We start from the raw sequence: 16,295 nt of genomic DNA, 5'->3' as shown, positions 1-16,295 counted from the left end.
ACACACACACATATAGAAACACAAACAAACACACACTCAAACACATACACACACAAACAAATACAAACACACACACAAACAAACACACACACACAAACAAACACACACAAACAAATACAAACACACACACAAACAAACACACAAACACACACACACACAAACACAAACAAACACACAAACACAAACACACACAAACACAAATAAACAAACACACACACACACAAACACACACACAGGGTGGCACAGTGGTTAGCACTGTGGCTTCACAACGCCATGGTCCCAGGTTCAATTCCAGCCTCGGGTGACTGTGCAGAGTTTGCACGTTCTCCCCGTGTCTGTGTGGGTTTCCTCCGGGTGCTCCGGTTTCCTCCCACAGTCCAAAGTTACGCAGATCCGGTGAATTGGCCATGATGAATTGCCCCTTAGTGTCCAGGGATGTGCAGATTGGGTTATGGGGATGGGCTGGGGTGGATGCGTGAGTGGCCTCGGTGGAGGGCTCTTTCAAAGGGTCAGTGCACGCAATGGGCAGAATTGCCTCTTTCTAAATTGTAGGGATTCTATTCTATGTTGATGACCGACAACGCCTGGAATCTCAGTCTGATTTGACCTTTCTCAAACCACAGAGTTTCCTCATGAAATACTGCCACTCACTTCGCTCTGTTTTATATTAATAGTAACATTTAACTGTTGAGTAAGAAAGTAAGTCAACTTCGATGCAGTGACTATTGAACTGTTGAATTAGGATTGACCTTGAGTGAGAGTCAGCTGCACATCTCCAACTGTTACTCCGGGTTTACTGAATTCAGCACAGCCCAAGAATGGAATGTGTGCTATTGATCAGTTTCACAGGACAGTCTTTGTTCATTGAGGAACCACATTTCTTTTTGGTGAATCACGATCACAAATCCCAAATTATTTGCCACTTGTATCCATTGTATTCCTTCAGCTTTATTTTAATTTATTGATTTCAGGGATGGCTTGGCCATCATTAATTAACCATCCCAAACTGCCCTCAGGTTAATAATGTAGATTTGCTCAGGCTTCCAATTACATCAAGGACGGTCCCAAAGACCAGAGGGGTCTAGACAGGGTCCCAGCGAAGTAACAAAGTCACCAAGTTTCTTTCATTTAAAAAAATTAATTTACGGGATGTGGGCGACGCTGGCTAGGCACGCATTTATTGCCCATCCCTAATTGCCCTTCAAAAGGTGGCGTTGAACTGCTTTCTTGAACCGCTTCAGTCCATGTGGTGTAGGTACACCCACCGTGCTGTTAGGGAGGGAGTTCCAGGATGTTGTTAACAGACGGTTACATTTCCTCATATGAGTTTGTTTGCTGTACATTGATAATATTTGTGGAACAATAGCACACTTTAAGTAACTCACGCTGTGTTCTGAAAGTTACAGTAATTCCGGACAAATGAACTGTTTGTGTTGCAGACCAGAACAAGAAGGTTAAGTTCACGAAACCCTGAGAATTGATAACCGGTGTTACACGGTGTTACACGGTGTTACACGGTGCTGGACAGGGTGTGAGAATGATAACCAGGACAGTGAAATAGAAATAAATATGATACTTACTCTGTATTGTTGCTCGTTTTACTGGAGTGTATTAACACGCCTCCGTTTAAAGGCCGTGTGCTTAACACTACTATGGCTCTGTGTATGTAATTATGCTCGGAGTCGCCAGGTGCCGTATTTAGACACCTCACAAGTATATCAAGGTCAGGTTCAAAGTAATAAATCTGTACACCGATTAGTAAGTCCAAACGATTGATATTTATTATGACAAATATAATAAATACACATGCATACGCTAAAGAGACTAACTTACTTCTAATACTAAACAACTAAAATACTTATCTAGACAGGAACAGGCAAGGTCAGGGAGCAAGGCCTTCATCCCGTTCTTGGTCTGCAACTCTCAGGTACTTAAAGTTGTCAGGGCGTAGCAAGGTCTGGATCACGTAGCGATCGTTGTATTGGCACTTACAGTTCGATGGCTGATGGCTCAACGGCCGGTGCTGAAACTGGAGTCAGGATGCGATGTAACAAGTCTGGGCCGGAGTCTGGAAGCAACAGACCGAACCATGTGCGGGGTCTATTCTTATAGTCCCTAGAAGTCCGTGCCCCTTCGGGGCGGGCCTTTTACCTGCCATGTATCGATTGGGCCTTTCCCAATCGATATCTTCCAAACCCCCCAATCTGAGGGTCATTTCTCGATGGGTGGGCTGTCCCTATGGTTCTTTGTGTTGGATACTGTGGTGCCGTTCTGTCTGGGCGTCTACTCAAAAGTATCCATTCATACTTAAATGTTTCTATTTTGCGGGGTCTGGATCTGGATCACCTCATTACTATGTAGATCTTGTTGCCATTTACACCTTTGGCTGACACTCTGCACCTGGCCACAAACTGGTTTCTGTACGTGCAGAATGCTAATTAGTCTCCTGCAAACTGCTTGTCCTTGCTAAGACTGTTTTTCCCTGCAGCCTTAGCAGTTCTCCATTTTGTAGCCCAGTGTCCATCTTAGGTGGCTACAGTATGATACTTGCTTTGGCTGCATTTAGCAGACAGTAGATCTCCACCGGGGGGGGGCAAACATTGATTGTATTAGCGAGAGGCAGCACGGTTTTGTGAAGGGGAGGTTGTGTCTCACTAACTTGATAGAGTTTTTCGAGGAGGTCACAAAGATGATTGATGCAGGTAGGGCAGTGGATGTTGCCTGTATGGACTTCAGTAAGGCCTTTGACAAGGTCCCTCATGGCAGACTGGTACAAAAGGTGAAGTCACACGGGATCAGGGGTGAGCTGGCAAGGTGGATACAGAACTGGCTAGGTCATAGAAGGCAGAGAGTAGCAATGGAAGGGTGCTTTTCTGATTGGAGGGCTGTGACTAGTGGTGTTCCGCAGGGATCAGTGCTGGGACCTTTGCTGTCCATAGTATATATAAATGATTTGGAGGAAAATGTAACTGGTCTGATTAGTTTGCGGACGACACAAAGGTTGGTGGAATTGGGGATAGCGATGAGGACTGTCAGAGGATACAGCAGGATTTAGATCGTTTGGAGACTTGGGCGGAGAGGTGGCAGATGGAGTTTAATCCGGACAAATGTGAGGTAATGCATTTTGGAAGGTCTAATGCAGGTAGGGAATATACAGTGAATGGTAGAACCCTCAAGAGTATTGACAGTCAGAGAGATCTCGGTGTACAGGTCCACAGGACACTGAAAGGGCCAACGCAGGTGGAGAAGGTAGTCAAGAAGGCAGACGGCATGCTTGCCTTCATTGGCCGGGACATTGAGTATAAGAATTGGCAAGCCAGGTTGCAGCTGTATAGAACCTTAGTTAGGCCACACTTGGAGTATAGTGTTCAATTCTGGTCGCCACACTACCAGAAGGATGTGGAGGCTTTAGAGAGGGTGCAGAAAAGATTTACCAGGATGTTGCCTGGTATGGGGGGCATTAGCTATGAGGAGCGGTTGAATAAACTCTGTTTGTTCTCACTGGAACGACGGAGGTTGAGGGGCGACCTGATAGAGGTCGACAAAATTATGAGGGGCATAGACAGAGTGGATAGTCAGAGGCTTTTCCCCAGGGTAGAGGGGTCAATTACTGGGGGGCATAAGTTTATGGTGCGAGGGGCAAGTTTTAGAGGAGATGTACGAGGTAAGTTTTTTACACAGAGGGTAGCGGGTGCCTGGAACTCGCTGCCGGAGGAGGTGGTGGAAGCAGGGACGATAGTGACATTTAAGGGGCATCTTGACAAATACATGAATAGGATGGGAATAGAGGGATACAGACCCCGGAAGTGTAGAAGATTTTAGTTTAGACGGGCAGCATGGTCGGCCCAGGCTTGAAGGGCAGAAGGGCCTGTTCCTGTGCTGTACTTTTCTTGGTTTTCTGTACTTTGATAACAAGACTCAGCTTTGCTCAGGCCCGAAGCTGGGTCATATATCATTGCAATAATGTAAACTCCGAGGGGGGGGGAGAGAGAGAGAGAGAGAGAGAGGGGGGGGGGGGGGTGACGCTGGTTTGGTGAAGCACCAGGGAGATTCATTAAAGAAGAAGGAGAGGGGGAGAAGGCCATTCAGCCCCTCGAGCCTCATGGTTGATTTGATATTAGCCTGAAATCTGCATCCCACAGAGACGGACTTTCAATGAAAGACACGGTGCCGCAGCGCGGGGCCCCGGCCAATGGGGAGAAGGGTAGGGACATACGGAGAAGTGAATGTTGTGGTGGGAACACCAATCAGAGCCTTGGTAGCTCTCAATTTGCTGGCAAGACAGAACAACATCGGGCTGTGATTGGTGAATCCCAGGGGAACAGTTAGCCAGGTGTTGAGAGGCGGTGGAGAGACGTCAGACACAAATCTCCTGAATTGGTGAGAAGTTTCGGAACGATCACTGAGTAAAGATGCGAAAGAGCCGGGTTTCTGACATTCAGTCCGGCAAACAGCCTGAGGCGACCCAACATCGGGGTGCGAGTCTGCAAAGCCTTCAGCGAGGTGAGGAGGAGGTGCTGGCTAACGGCCCTCGAGGGGAACAGTGCGTCGATTCTGACCTTCAGACCAGGGCTGAGGAGGGCGGGTGAGAAATTAACCAAGGGGCTGGTTTAGCTCACTGGGCTAAATCGCTGGCTTTTAAAGCAGACCAAGCAGGCCAGCAGCACGGTTCAATTCCCGTACCAGCCTCCCCGGACAGGCGCCGGAATGTGGCGACTAGGGGCTTTTCACAGTAACTTCATTGAAGCGATTCATTGACAATAAGCGATTTTCATTTTTCAAATGTAACAGAGGTCAACAGGTCAGATAGCGAGCAGCTGGAGCCAGGGAGCCAGCCAGGGGAGTCATCGGGGCGAGGGCCGAGAGGTGGGCAGAGACGTCACTGGGGTGGGACTCAATGTCATTGGGGGTAGGCTGCCATGTTAACAGGGGGTGGGGTATGACGCAGGGGCCCCTACAAAGAGGGAGAGCGTGGGTTCCCCAAAGTGTAAGCCCCACCTACACCTCATAATCTTTCACCTCCTTACTTAACAAGAATCTATCCACTTCTGCCTTAAAAATATTGAAAGACTGTTTCCACCATCTTTTCAAGAAGACTCACGACCCCCTGGAAAAAACGTTTTCCTTTACAAATCCTGTCCAAACTTTTTGTTCCTTAAGTCCTCTGTGAACAAACCTCCTGACATCTAAACTAGTTCAATGGTTCTGTACTGCACATGTGACTGGTAACCTAACCTATATAACCAATCTATAATGTAGTTCCTTGATTTAAAACCTCCAGTGTGAAGTTTTACCCAGTAGCACTGCTAGCCCCTCACCGATCCCAGGATCGGTGAGGGTTCGGTGCCGATTTTGGCGTTGTAAAATGCCACAGATCCCACACCGGCGTCGGCACTTAGCCACAAAATTGGAGAATCCAGCCCATGATCTTAATAAAGATTTATTTACCCATGTATTTTAACCGAGATCTGCATGCCTCACAAAATGTTGGAACTCTACATTAATCATACACAAGGAACCCCCCACATGTTTACATTACATTTATCCATGTTAAAAGTTATCTGACCAACTTTCACCAATGTCCCAACAGAGAAATGCAAATCAACAATCTGTGCCAGGAGAGGGACCTGTGCTGAATTAGCTGAAGGATTTAGGTGCACCTGAGACCCAGGTTTCTATGGAAACAATTGTGAAAATGGTAAAAGCTGGAGGAAAAAAGTGAAAAAGTGATATGTTCAAGAATTTCATCTCCTGAGGACACTGATTCTCGCTGGGGTAGGATTGCTATTTGAATCCAGCTCGGAATCTCCTGAATTTACAGACACTAGCTAGAGTTACAGTCCAGATGTAACCTTCTGCCTTCTTGTCCAAGTGGAGAATTCTTCATGAATGACCAGATTATTGGATATTGACTAATTATTGTGGTGGCAGCAGGCTCCAGCCGAGCTGAATCCTGCCTTTATCTATTCCCAGGTTTATATTCCATAGCAGGTCTGAGAACTCTGGCTGATTTTTCCCTTCTCCGACTCAGAAACACTGAGCACGTGTTTCAGTTTCCAAACATTGTATTGTAAACTCAGCACATCCCATAAATAAATGGGATCATTCTCGATCCATCGCGTGGTTTCACGCTGGGCAGAGATTTTGCTCATTAAGGTAGTGAATGAGAATCCTTTTAATAATTGTAGATCACAAATCCCAAATTACTTCCCTTTGACAAACATTTCATTAATTCTGGTTAACCAGTAATGTAGCTTTTATATTCAGCTATCCAGAGAGGAGGAAGGCAAGAATACCCCCTGTCCCTGTCCCGTCACGGAGCCTGTCCCTGTCCCGTCACGGAGCCTGTCCCTGTCTATCAAAATGTCGTCCAACTTTTGCATTAATTGATATTAGTTCATTTGCCATATATTGGTCAATATTTCCTGCAGTAATAACAGGATTTCCATGAAAAAATGAAATGAAATGAAATGAAAAAAAGGGAGTTAGCAGAGTCATTACAGTAATTTCAGGCATTGAATAGGCTGCAGACTAAGAGGATAGTTAACTACCTGTCACAAGTAGGCTTACACTAACACTGCTAGTTAGTTAAGACCCATATAAGACCCATATTTTTAAAAAAAATAAATTTAGAGTACCCAATTATTTTTTCCAATTAAGGGGCAATTTAGCATGGCCAATCCACCTACTCTGCACATTTTTTTTGGGTTGTGGGGGCAAAACCCACGCAGACACGGGGAGAACGTGCAAACTCCACACAGACAGTGACCCAGAGCCGGGATCGAACCTGGGACCTCAGCGCCGTGAGGCGGTTGTGCTAACCACTAGGCCACCGTGCTGCCCTATATAAGACCCATATAACAATAACCTGCCCTGTACCTTGTGTAGTCTACATGGATTTCAGCCCAGCATTTGACAAGGTCCCACATGGGAGATTACAAAGAAGGCAAATGGGATACAGGGGAAGTTGTTAAAGTGGATTCAAAGCAGCTGAGCTGAGACAGAGGGTGATGACAGACGGCTGCTTTAGCGACTGGAAGCCGGTGATCGATGGCGTACCACAGGGATCCGTGCTCGGCTCCCTATTGTTTGTCATTTATATAAATTACTTCGATGACTATGTGGGGGGTAGAATCTGTAAGTTTGCGGATGACACAAAGATTGGCCGGGTGGTTAACAGTGGAGTTGAGTGTCTTGGGTCACAGGAAGATATCGACGGGATGGTCAACTGGGCAGGAAAGTGGCCGATGGAATTTAATCCTGAAAAGCGTGAGGTGTTACACTTTGGAAGGAGCAATTTGACAAGGAAGTATTCAATGAATGGCCTGACACTGGGAAGTCCTGAGGAACAAAGGGACCTGGGCATGTTTGTCCATAGATCTCTGAAGGCAGAAGGGCAGGTTAATAGGGGGGTGAAAAAGGTATTTGGGACACTTGCCTTTATCAATCGAATTATAGATTACAAAAGCAGGGAGGCCATGTTGGAGTTGGAGAACTTTGGTGAGGCCACACCTGGAGCACTGTGTGTAATTCTGATCACCACATTATAGGAAGGATGTGATTGTACTGGAGGGGGTGCAGAGGAGATTCACCAGGATGGTGCCTGGGATGGAGCATTTCAGTTATGAAGAGAGGTTGGATAGGCTTGGGCTGTTTTCTCTGGAGCAGAGAAGACTGAGGGGCAACCTGATCGAGGTGGGCAAGATTATGAGGGACAGGGTGGATAGGGAGCAGCTGTTCCACTTGAAGAGTCAGTTATGAGAAAGGCACAAGTTCAAGGGTGGGAGCTTCAGGAGGGGTTTGAGGAAAAACCTTTTTACCCAGAGGGTGGTGATGGTCTGGAATGCACAGCCTGGGAGGGTGGTGACGGTCAGGAACACACTGCCTGGGAGGGTGGTGACGGTCTGGAACACACTGCCTGGGAGGGTGGTGAGGGTCAGGAACGCACTGCCTGGGAGGGTGGTGAGGGTCAGGAACGCACTGCCTGGGAGGGTGGTGACGGTCAGGAACACACTGCCTGGGAGGGTGGTGACGGTCTGGAACACACTGCCTGGGAGGGTGGTGATGGTCTGGAACGCACTGCCTGGGAGGGTGGTGAGGGTCAGGAACACACTGCCTGGGAGGGTGGTGAGGGTCTGGAACACACTGCCTGGGAGGGTGGTGACGGTCAGGAACACACTGCCTGGGAGGGTGGTGACGGTCTGGAACACACTGCCTGGGAGGGTGGTGATGGTCTGGAACGCACTGCCTGGGAGGGTGGTGAGGGTCAGGAACACACTGCCTGGGAGGGTGGTGAGGGTCTGGAACACACTGCCTGGGAGGGTGGTGACGGTCAGGAACACACTGCCTGGGAGGGTGGGAGAGGGTCAGGAACACACTGCCTGGGAGGGTGGGAGAGGCTGGAACACACTGCCTGGGAGGGTGGGAGAGGCTGGAACACACTGTCTGGGAGGGTGGTAGAGGTGGGTTGCATCACATCCTTGAAAAAGTACCTGGATGAGCACTTGGCACGTCACAAGATTCAAGGCTATGGGCCAAGTGCTGGCAAATGGGATTAGGATTGGCAGGTCAGGTGCCTTTCATGCGGCCGTGCAGACTCGATGGGCTGAAGGGCCTTTTCTGCACTGTATTTTTCTGTGATTCTGTGATGTTTCTGTGATTCTAGTGTGAGCATGGCTAGCAAAAGTCCCACCCACAAGCATTACACTTGTCTATGCTAAATGCCATCTGGCAGATATGGACCCAATGTTAATGTTTGCCTTGCCTCCACAGAGAAATGTCAAGCGTTAAGCTGCAACATGAGAGGTAGATGTGCTGAATTGACTGGTGGTTTTAGGTGTTTCTGTGACCGTGGTTTCTATGGAAACAAATGTGAAAATGGTAAGTGCAGGAGAAAAAAAAGTCAAAACATATGTGTTCAAGAATGTAATATTTAAGACCCATGTTATAACTTGTTGCACACTACCCTTCCAAGTTATAAACTTGTCATGTGAGCCTGTTTGGGAAAAGCCCGACCCACAGGCATTTGTTAGGATCCCAGACGAGAACTCAGGAATTTGCAATTTGTAAAACTGTGAGAAAAGGATATTTCGCCCCAGTAGTGACAACACTGACCAATTAATTGGTATCTTTAATGTTCACACAAACTTTAATGTAAACACAGAATCAATTACATCAGTAAAATAAGTAACAACTTTACAGTTAATAGTTTAAACAGTTCTTAAATAAAAGGAAGAACTTTAACTTACTTCCTACATCTGCCGCTATATATTCCAATTAAGTAAACCAATATAGTTCAAAGGCCAATGATAAATAAAGTGAACAATCAGGTTTACTTGCTTTTCTCTGTGCAAAGACATTGGAGAGAACCTTTCAGCAGCCACCTGGAACCTATCTTGTCAATCTAAAATCCTGAGGCAAACTGCAAAATAACAGACAGACCTGTCTCCACCCCTTAAGTAGATCATAAAGCATCCGTCAGACTCCACCTACTAAGATATCCCATCACCTGTTATCCAGAACTAAGCACCATCCCTCATAAATTATCTACACCACTGGGATCCTACAAAATCAATTCCGTGCTTGGTGGGCACCACAGGGGTCGGACTGCTTTATCAACCCCAATTTTCACATTTTGGTTTGATGTTTTTAAGTTTCCGTTCCTCTTTGTTCTTTTTGGGCTACGCTCCATTCGTCCTTTGCAAGAGCGGCCCCCTTTAATTTATCCCTTAATTAGTTTCAGTTCTTCTGATTGGTTGATTGGTCCTATACTGCATCCTACAAAATCAAAACAATGTTTCTTTAGCCATCTATCTGTAAACAAATAAATGGTTAAAATCAATGGTTACCTCACTTTTATGACCCCTTAATCACAGCTTTAGCAGGCATACTGCCTGCATGTATTTTAAACCAGGGTTTTACATAACATTACTACAACAAATATAAAATATAATATGCAACAATTTCTGACATTCATCCTTAAAATAAATCAGCAATAGGGTTGGTGGGTAGCTGATGGGTTGAATGGCCTCCTTTGCACTGTAGGGACTCTGGATTCTATGAAAACTGGTGCAATGCTTAACACAGTTGTCTGATTGTCAAATGCCTTTTGGCATTCTGACATCCACTGAAGTTTCCTGTGCTTTTTCAAAAGCTCAGTCAGTGAAGGAACCACATCTGGCACAAATTTTCTGTAAAAGTCACTCAGAACCAGAAATGTCAAAACTTCTCATTGACGGTATTGGGACCTCCCCATTGGCTTTCATTTTCACATCCCGTAGGACCATCTGACCATGTCCAACAGTCCGGTCAAAGAATGTGACTTGGACTTTCACAAATTCACTTTTAGTCATGTTTACCACCAAGCCAGCCTCCTGTGGTCGATCGAATAATTCCTTTAAATGTCCCAAATGCTCTTTCCACCTTTCACTGAACTCCACCAAACCGTCCAGGTGCACTGCACAATTGTTAAGTCCAGAAACCAACTGGCTTATTGGTTAGTCTTTGGAATGTTGCTGCTGAATCTTCCAAATAGCATCAATTTAAACTGATATGGACCATTTGGCGTCACAACTTCCTTTGCCCTTTCCGATAAAGGTACTTGCCAGTATCCTTTTAGTAAGTCAACTTTGGGAAAGAAATTTGCTCTTCCCACCTTTTCAAATCACTCTTCCAAGTGAGGATTCCAAATCTGACTTTGTAACTGTATTGACATTCCCATACTCCACACACAATCGTTGCGTTCCATCTGGTTTTGGTACCATCACAAGAGGTGAGCTCCTATCGCTGCAACTCACTTCAATAACGTAATTCTTAAGCATGCTTTCAATCTCCTTTTGTACCTGTGCCAACTTTAGTGGATTCAGTCCATATGGATTTTGCTTAATTGGAACAGAACTTCCTACATCTGTATAATCACCTTTGTATTTCCTAATTTGTTCCCACATATGGCTCTGTGTGACTGCAAAAACTCTCTCAGGTCACTTTGATTTTCCTCCAGAAGGTAACTCAGTGCTTCTCAAATGTTTTCCCATATTAGGACAGGATTTCCTGGTATGTCTCTATACTTTTAATGGTGGCTGCATAATTTGAAACTCATTTGTTTAAAAATTGGAACGGTTCGGAAAGAATCCTTCATTACACAAAATATTCTGCATTCAACTCTTTTGTTCTTCAGTTAGATCTTGCCCGGTCGTTACAAAACCAGATCACGGTGCAGTTACATGCGGAGGGTTAAATGGGAAGAGCTATTTCCAGTCTGTGTGCACATTCACTTGTGATCGAGGATTTATTCTAAACGGGAGCATTTCAGCAACCTGCCAATCATCTGGTTCCTGGACGCCAGACAATCCAATCTGCCAAGGTCAGTGCCAGTTTATTAAAAGCCAACTGTTACATTTGACAGAGTTTATAGTTAAATACATTTGAATAAGTTCCTGGTTCTCTCAAAGTGAATTTTTTTTGGACAAGCTCTGCTATTTTTGATGTAATATTGTTTGCAGTTTTGGTTTGCGTAAGGACTGCACTTCCCACATGCCACCTGAATATGTATTAAATTCAGTTGATACAGTTACCATTGCAATTCGCCAACATTAGATGATCTCCCATTGGGGCTGCACCTGAGGAAATCAGTCCAATTGCAGCATTCCAGTCAAGGGGAAGCTGGGTGGGTTTGGAGGAAGGAGGCAGGAGGCAGGATAGGGATGGCAGGAAGTGGGAGAGAAGAGTCTTGAACCCATAATTTCTTTGACTAAAAAGGCAAGCGTGCTACCAACCAGCCAAGCAGATGTCTGAAACTTAATGGTGAGAATGGGGTGGGCGGGGTCGGGGGGGTGAGGGGGGAGGGGGGGGTGGTGCGGTTGGGGGGGTGAGGGGTGGGGGGGTGGGGGGGCGGTGCGGGGGGTGGGGGGGGGCGGTGCGGGGGGGTGAGGGGTGGTGCGGGGGGGGCGGTGCGGGGGGGGTGAGGGGTGGGCGGGGTCGGGGGGCGGGGTCGGGGGGGGGCGGGGGCGGGGGGGGGGGGCGGTGCGGGGGGGCGGTGCGGGGGGGTGGGAGCGGTGCGGGGCGGTGCGGGGGGGTGAGGGGTGGGCGGGGTCGGGGGGGGTGAGGGGTGGGCGGGGTCGGGGGCGGTGCGGGGGGGTGAGGGGTGGTGGGGAGATTCTCTGTTGTGTGCTGCCAATAGTGGAGTTCCTGATACAACAGAGAATCCTGTTTTGGGGGAAATGCGGGATTGGCACCAGGCCCAGATCCGTTCCCGATGCTCTGGTGATGGTATCGAGGTTCACACACACCCCCCCCCCGGGCCAGCAGGAGGAGGCAAATGGCTCAAAATTATATGGGGGGGTCTCTGATATGGGGGGGGTTCCCTGATATGGGGGGGGGGGTTCCCTGATATGGGGGTCTCTGGTGGGGGTCTCTGTGGGAGGGGTCACCCTCATGCATGCATACTGTGGGTGGGAGGGGGTGGTGAGGATGTCCCATTTGTCAGTGGGTGTGGCAGGATTAGGATTGTGGGGGGGGGGGCCGCCGCTGGTCCCCATTATTGGGCCTCCCAACCCAAATGACAGCCCGATAGTGGATTCGGAGCGGAATCCATTGCAATCCGCACCTTGCAAAGTTTGCAATTGAGCGAGGCTAGTCCGACTACCCTGAACACCCTTTGGGTTGTGGGGGTGAAACCCACACAGACATGGGGAGAATGTGCAAATGCCACACAGACAACACAAAATTATTAACTTGTCCTTGTCCAGTGTCACTGCTGCCACTCTGTGGAGTCGGGATGGATGGGCACGGAACGGCATTGCTGCAGCCGGCAAGGCTGCCATACAGCTGTGCACGCTACTGACAGCCCATGGATCGTATATCCTGCAGGGCACCCCTCTGGGTGACCCCTGGCCCCAGACGACCCATCAACTGTATCGCCATGCTCTCGCTGGGATGGTGTGTGTGGCTGGGATGGTGTGTGTGGCTGGGATGGTGTGTGTGGCTGGGATGGTGTGTGTGGCTGGGATGGTGTGTGTGGCTGGGATGGTGTGTGTGGCTGGGATGGTGTGTGTGGCTGGGATGGTGTGTGTGGCTGGGATGGTGTGTGTGGCTGGGATGGTGTGTGTGGCTGGGATGGTGTGTGTGGCTGGGATGGTGTGTGTGGCTGGGATGGTGTGTGTGGCTGGGATGGTGTGTGTGGCTGGGATGGTGTGTGTGGCTGGGATGGTGTGTGTGGCTGGGATGGTGTGTGTGGCTGGGATGGTGTGTGTGGCTGGGATGGTGTGTGTGGCTGGGATGGTGTGTGTGGCTGGGATGGTGTGTGTGGCTGGGATGGTGTGTGTGGCTGGGATGGTGTGTGTGGGGAGTGTAATGTGTATCTGTGGCTCCAGCTTGTCAGCCTCCCGAGTGTCAATCACGGATCCCGACCATTGTTTGTTAAATCAAGTGTGTTCCACGCGGCTCCGGCACTTGGGGCTGGTTTAGCTCACTGGGCTAAATCGCTGGCTTTTAAAGCAGACCAAGCAGGCCAGCAGCACGGTTCGATTCCCGTACCAGCCTCCCCGAACAGGCGCCGGAATGTGGCGACTAGGGGCTTTTCACAGTAACTTCATTTGAAGCCTACTCGTGACAATAAGCGATTTTCATTTTTTTTTCATTTACTAGCCCCTCAATGTGTGTTCCACGCGGCTCCGGTACGGCCCCTCAATGTGTGTTCCACGCGGCTCCGGTACGGCCCCTCAATGTGTGTTCCACGCGGCTCGGGTACGGCCCCTCAATGTGTGTTCCACGCGGCTCCGGTACGGCCCCTCAATGTGTGTTCCACGCGGCTCCGGTACGGCCCCTCAATGTGTGTTCCACGCGGCTCCGGTACGGCCCTCAATGTGTGTTCCACGCGGCTCCGGTACGGCCCCTCAATGTGTGTTCCACGCGGCTCCGGTACGGCCCCTCAATGGTAGCGATATCGGTCCAGGTGCGGTGCCGGTTTATGTAAATGTCCACGGATTCTGCGTTGGCGTCAACACAAAGAGCTGGATCCCCGATTTTGAGGCTATGTTCAGAGGAAGTGCCTAGTTTTACAATGAAAAAGTCATCGCCGCCCCCGCTGGGTGGGGGGGGGTGGTTAAGCAGCCGTGCCCCCGCTGGGTGGGGGGGGGGGGTTAAGCAGCCGTGCCCCCGCTGGGTGGGGGGGGTGGTTAAGCAGCTGCGCCCCCGCTCAGTGGGGGTGGGGGTGGGGGGGGGAGCAGCCGCGCCACATAGAACTCCTGGCGTTCCTGACATAAACGGCTGGAAAATTGCCGGGCCCTCGGCCTCCCAGCGCACAGCGACGACCTGCAGCAGTCGCGCTGTACAACATGGCACCAGTCGCCCGCGGACCCTGCTGGCCAAATAGTACCTCCTGGACCCGCCCTTACCCCCCCCCCCCACCAGTCCCAGCAGCCCTCTCTGACGCCCTCCCTGCCAGCAGCATGGTTCCTGCAGCGGGGGCCTGACTGTGGCGGGCTGGACAGTGTCCGCAGCCGCCACGCCGGGATTACAAAAACTCAGACCACACGCGACTGGTGCGGTCGGGAACTCGGCCCATCAGTGGGGGAGCATCGAGGGAGGGTCTCAAAGCGACACACTGACACCGTCGCAGTGGCGTGCGCGCACTCCTAGATGATGCCGATTTGGAGGGGGTGGAGCTTCCAGAAACAGCGCCGGCTCCGACTCGGTCGCAAACAGGAATTCTCCGTCCGATTGCCGAATACTATTTTGGCGTCGGGCGATGGAGAATCCCGTCCATAGTCTCAGAAACGGATAACGCCGCCCCATGTTCTATTCCAGAAAGCTGGACAAGGACAAGGTAATAACATTTGCCGGGATTCTCCATTGCCCGACGCCGATACCGTAATTGGCCGTCTGGCGGAGAATCCCTTTTGATGCCAGAATCGGTGGCGATGCCTGTGTACGGCCACTCCGGCCCCTCCAAATCGGCGTAATCAGTGAGTACACCACACACCACCGGGACGGCTTCAGGATGTCATCAGAAGGCCCTCCCCCGATGCTCTGCCCCTGATGGGCCGACTTCCTGATGGCGTGGGCACGTGTGCTCTGAGTTTTCGGCAACCTCGCGTGGCTGTGACTCCCACCATGGGTTGGATTATGTTCCCAGGCCGGCGTAAACACACTGCAGTTTTACTCCAGCGATTCCTGTGAAAGAATGCAGCTAATTCCCAGCCCTGCAGGGAGCTGGTAGGACCCGGAGTAAATCTCGCAACTTTAGCTGCAGATACCGCCCCCCCGCACTTCTGCTTTGGAGTCCGCGCATTCGCACAATGGCGGCCTCCAGCGGCCACGCCGAGCTCCATGGTGGATTCGGACCGCGGAGACAGATGCAAAAATTAGACCCCGCCCAGTCGGCCGAGTGCCCAGGCATCAAACCGCACAAAAGCATGCCCCAGCCACCCATAAGGCCCCTCAGTGTCCAATTTCCCCCACCCCCCCCGACCAGGAAAGCCGTGAATGAGTCCGCGGCCGTCACTCTAACATCCCAACCGGCAATAGCAGGTTAGTCCCACGCCGTCGGGAACTCGGCCGGTTGGGAGCGGAGGATCGCTGGGGAGGCCTCTGTCAAAGGGCCTGCAGCCACGCGGCCTCCTCCACGGAAACAGAGATTCCCGAGTCCCGGAGAATCGGCGGACCGGCTCCGGGCCCGATGTCGGGGTGAAAGTGGATTCTCCGCTCCCTGCGCCGAACGCGATTTTGGCACGAGGCAGCGGAGAATCCAGCCCATGTTTGGCACCAGCAGAGGTGGCCTGTCATTGGCTAGGGACAGGATCTTCCGGTCCCGCCCCTGTTAATGGGGCTTCTCAATTTATTCCCCCCCCCCCCCCCCCCCCCCCCCCCACTGCAGGGGCTTCACTGTCGGCTGAATCCGAAGTTCCCGCTAACGGGAACGGCCTCTGCTTTCACCACCTTTCCAGGAAGTGGGTTTCAAGACTTGAGAAAAATAAGTTTGTCCAATCTCCATTTTAAATAGGCTTTTAAACTCGTTTATTTTAAATTCCCTTATTTTTAAACAGTGTGTGGTGAACCACTGTGCACCTGTATTAGGGGATGTAAGGTAGAACCTGTACTACAGGTTCGCCGGTAGCCCCTGCCGGCTGGCTCCGCCCACTAGGAGCTGTATAAATATGCGGGTCCTCCACTGATCTGCCATTTCACCAGCTGCAGCAGGAGGCCACGCATCTGACTGCAATAAGTCCAGTTGTACCCAATCTGAGTCTTTGTGCAATTGATTGTGCATCACAGTGACCCCTGGTTCTAGATCAGGG

General features: G+C 50.0%; 1 protein-coding gene across 2 annotated transcripts in view; it reads left to right on the top strand.

Moving 5' to 3' along the window:
• LOC119953591 (E-selectin-like) overlaps window positions 1-16,295 on the top strand; it is a 45,513-nt gene that overhangs the window by 12,927 nt on the left and 16,291 nt on the right. For both annotated transcript variants that reach the window (XM_038777988.1, XM_038777989.1), the window contains 2 exons: window positions 8,773-8,880; window positions 11,177-11,362. In XM_038777988.1, the coding sequence (XP_038633916.1) occupies window positions 8,773-8,880; window positions 11,177-11,362 (294 nt within the window). The remainder of the gene's footprint in view (window positions 1-8,772; window positions 8,881-11,176; window positions 11,363-16,295) is intronic.

Source organism: Scyliorhinus canicula, chromosome 18 (genome assembly GCF_902713615.1).
Source record: "Scyliorhinus canicula chromosome 18, sScyCan1.1, whole genome shotgun sequence".
Classification (NCBI taxonomy): domain Eukaryota; kingdom Metazoa; phylum Chordata; class Chondrichthyes; order Carcharhiniformes; family Scyliorhinidae; genus Scyliorhinus; species Scyliorhinus canicula.
The sequence above is the reverse complement of the archived record's forward strand: the minus strand, read 5'-3'. Positions and strand labels throughout refer to the sequence as shown.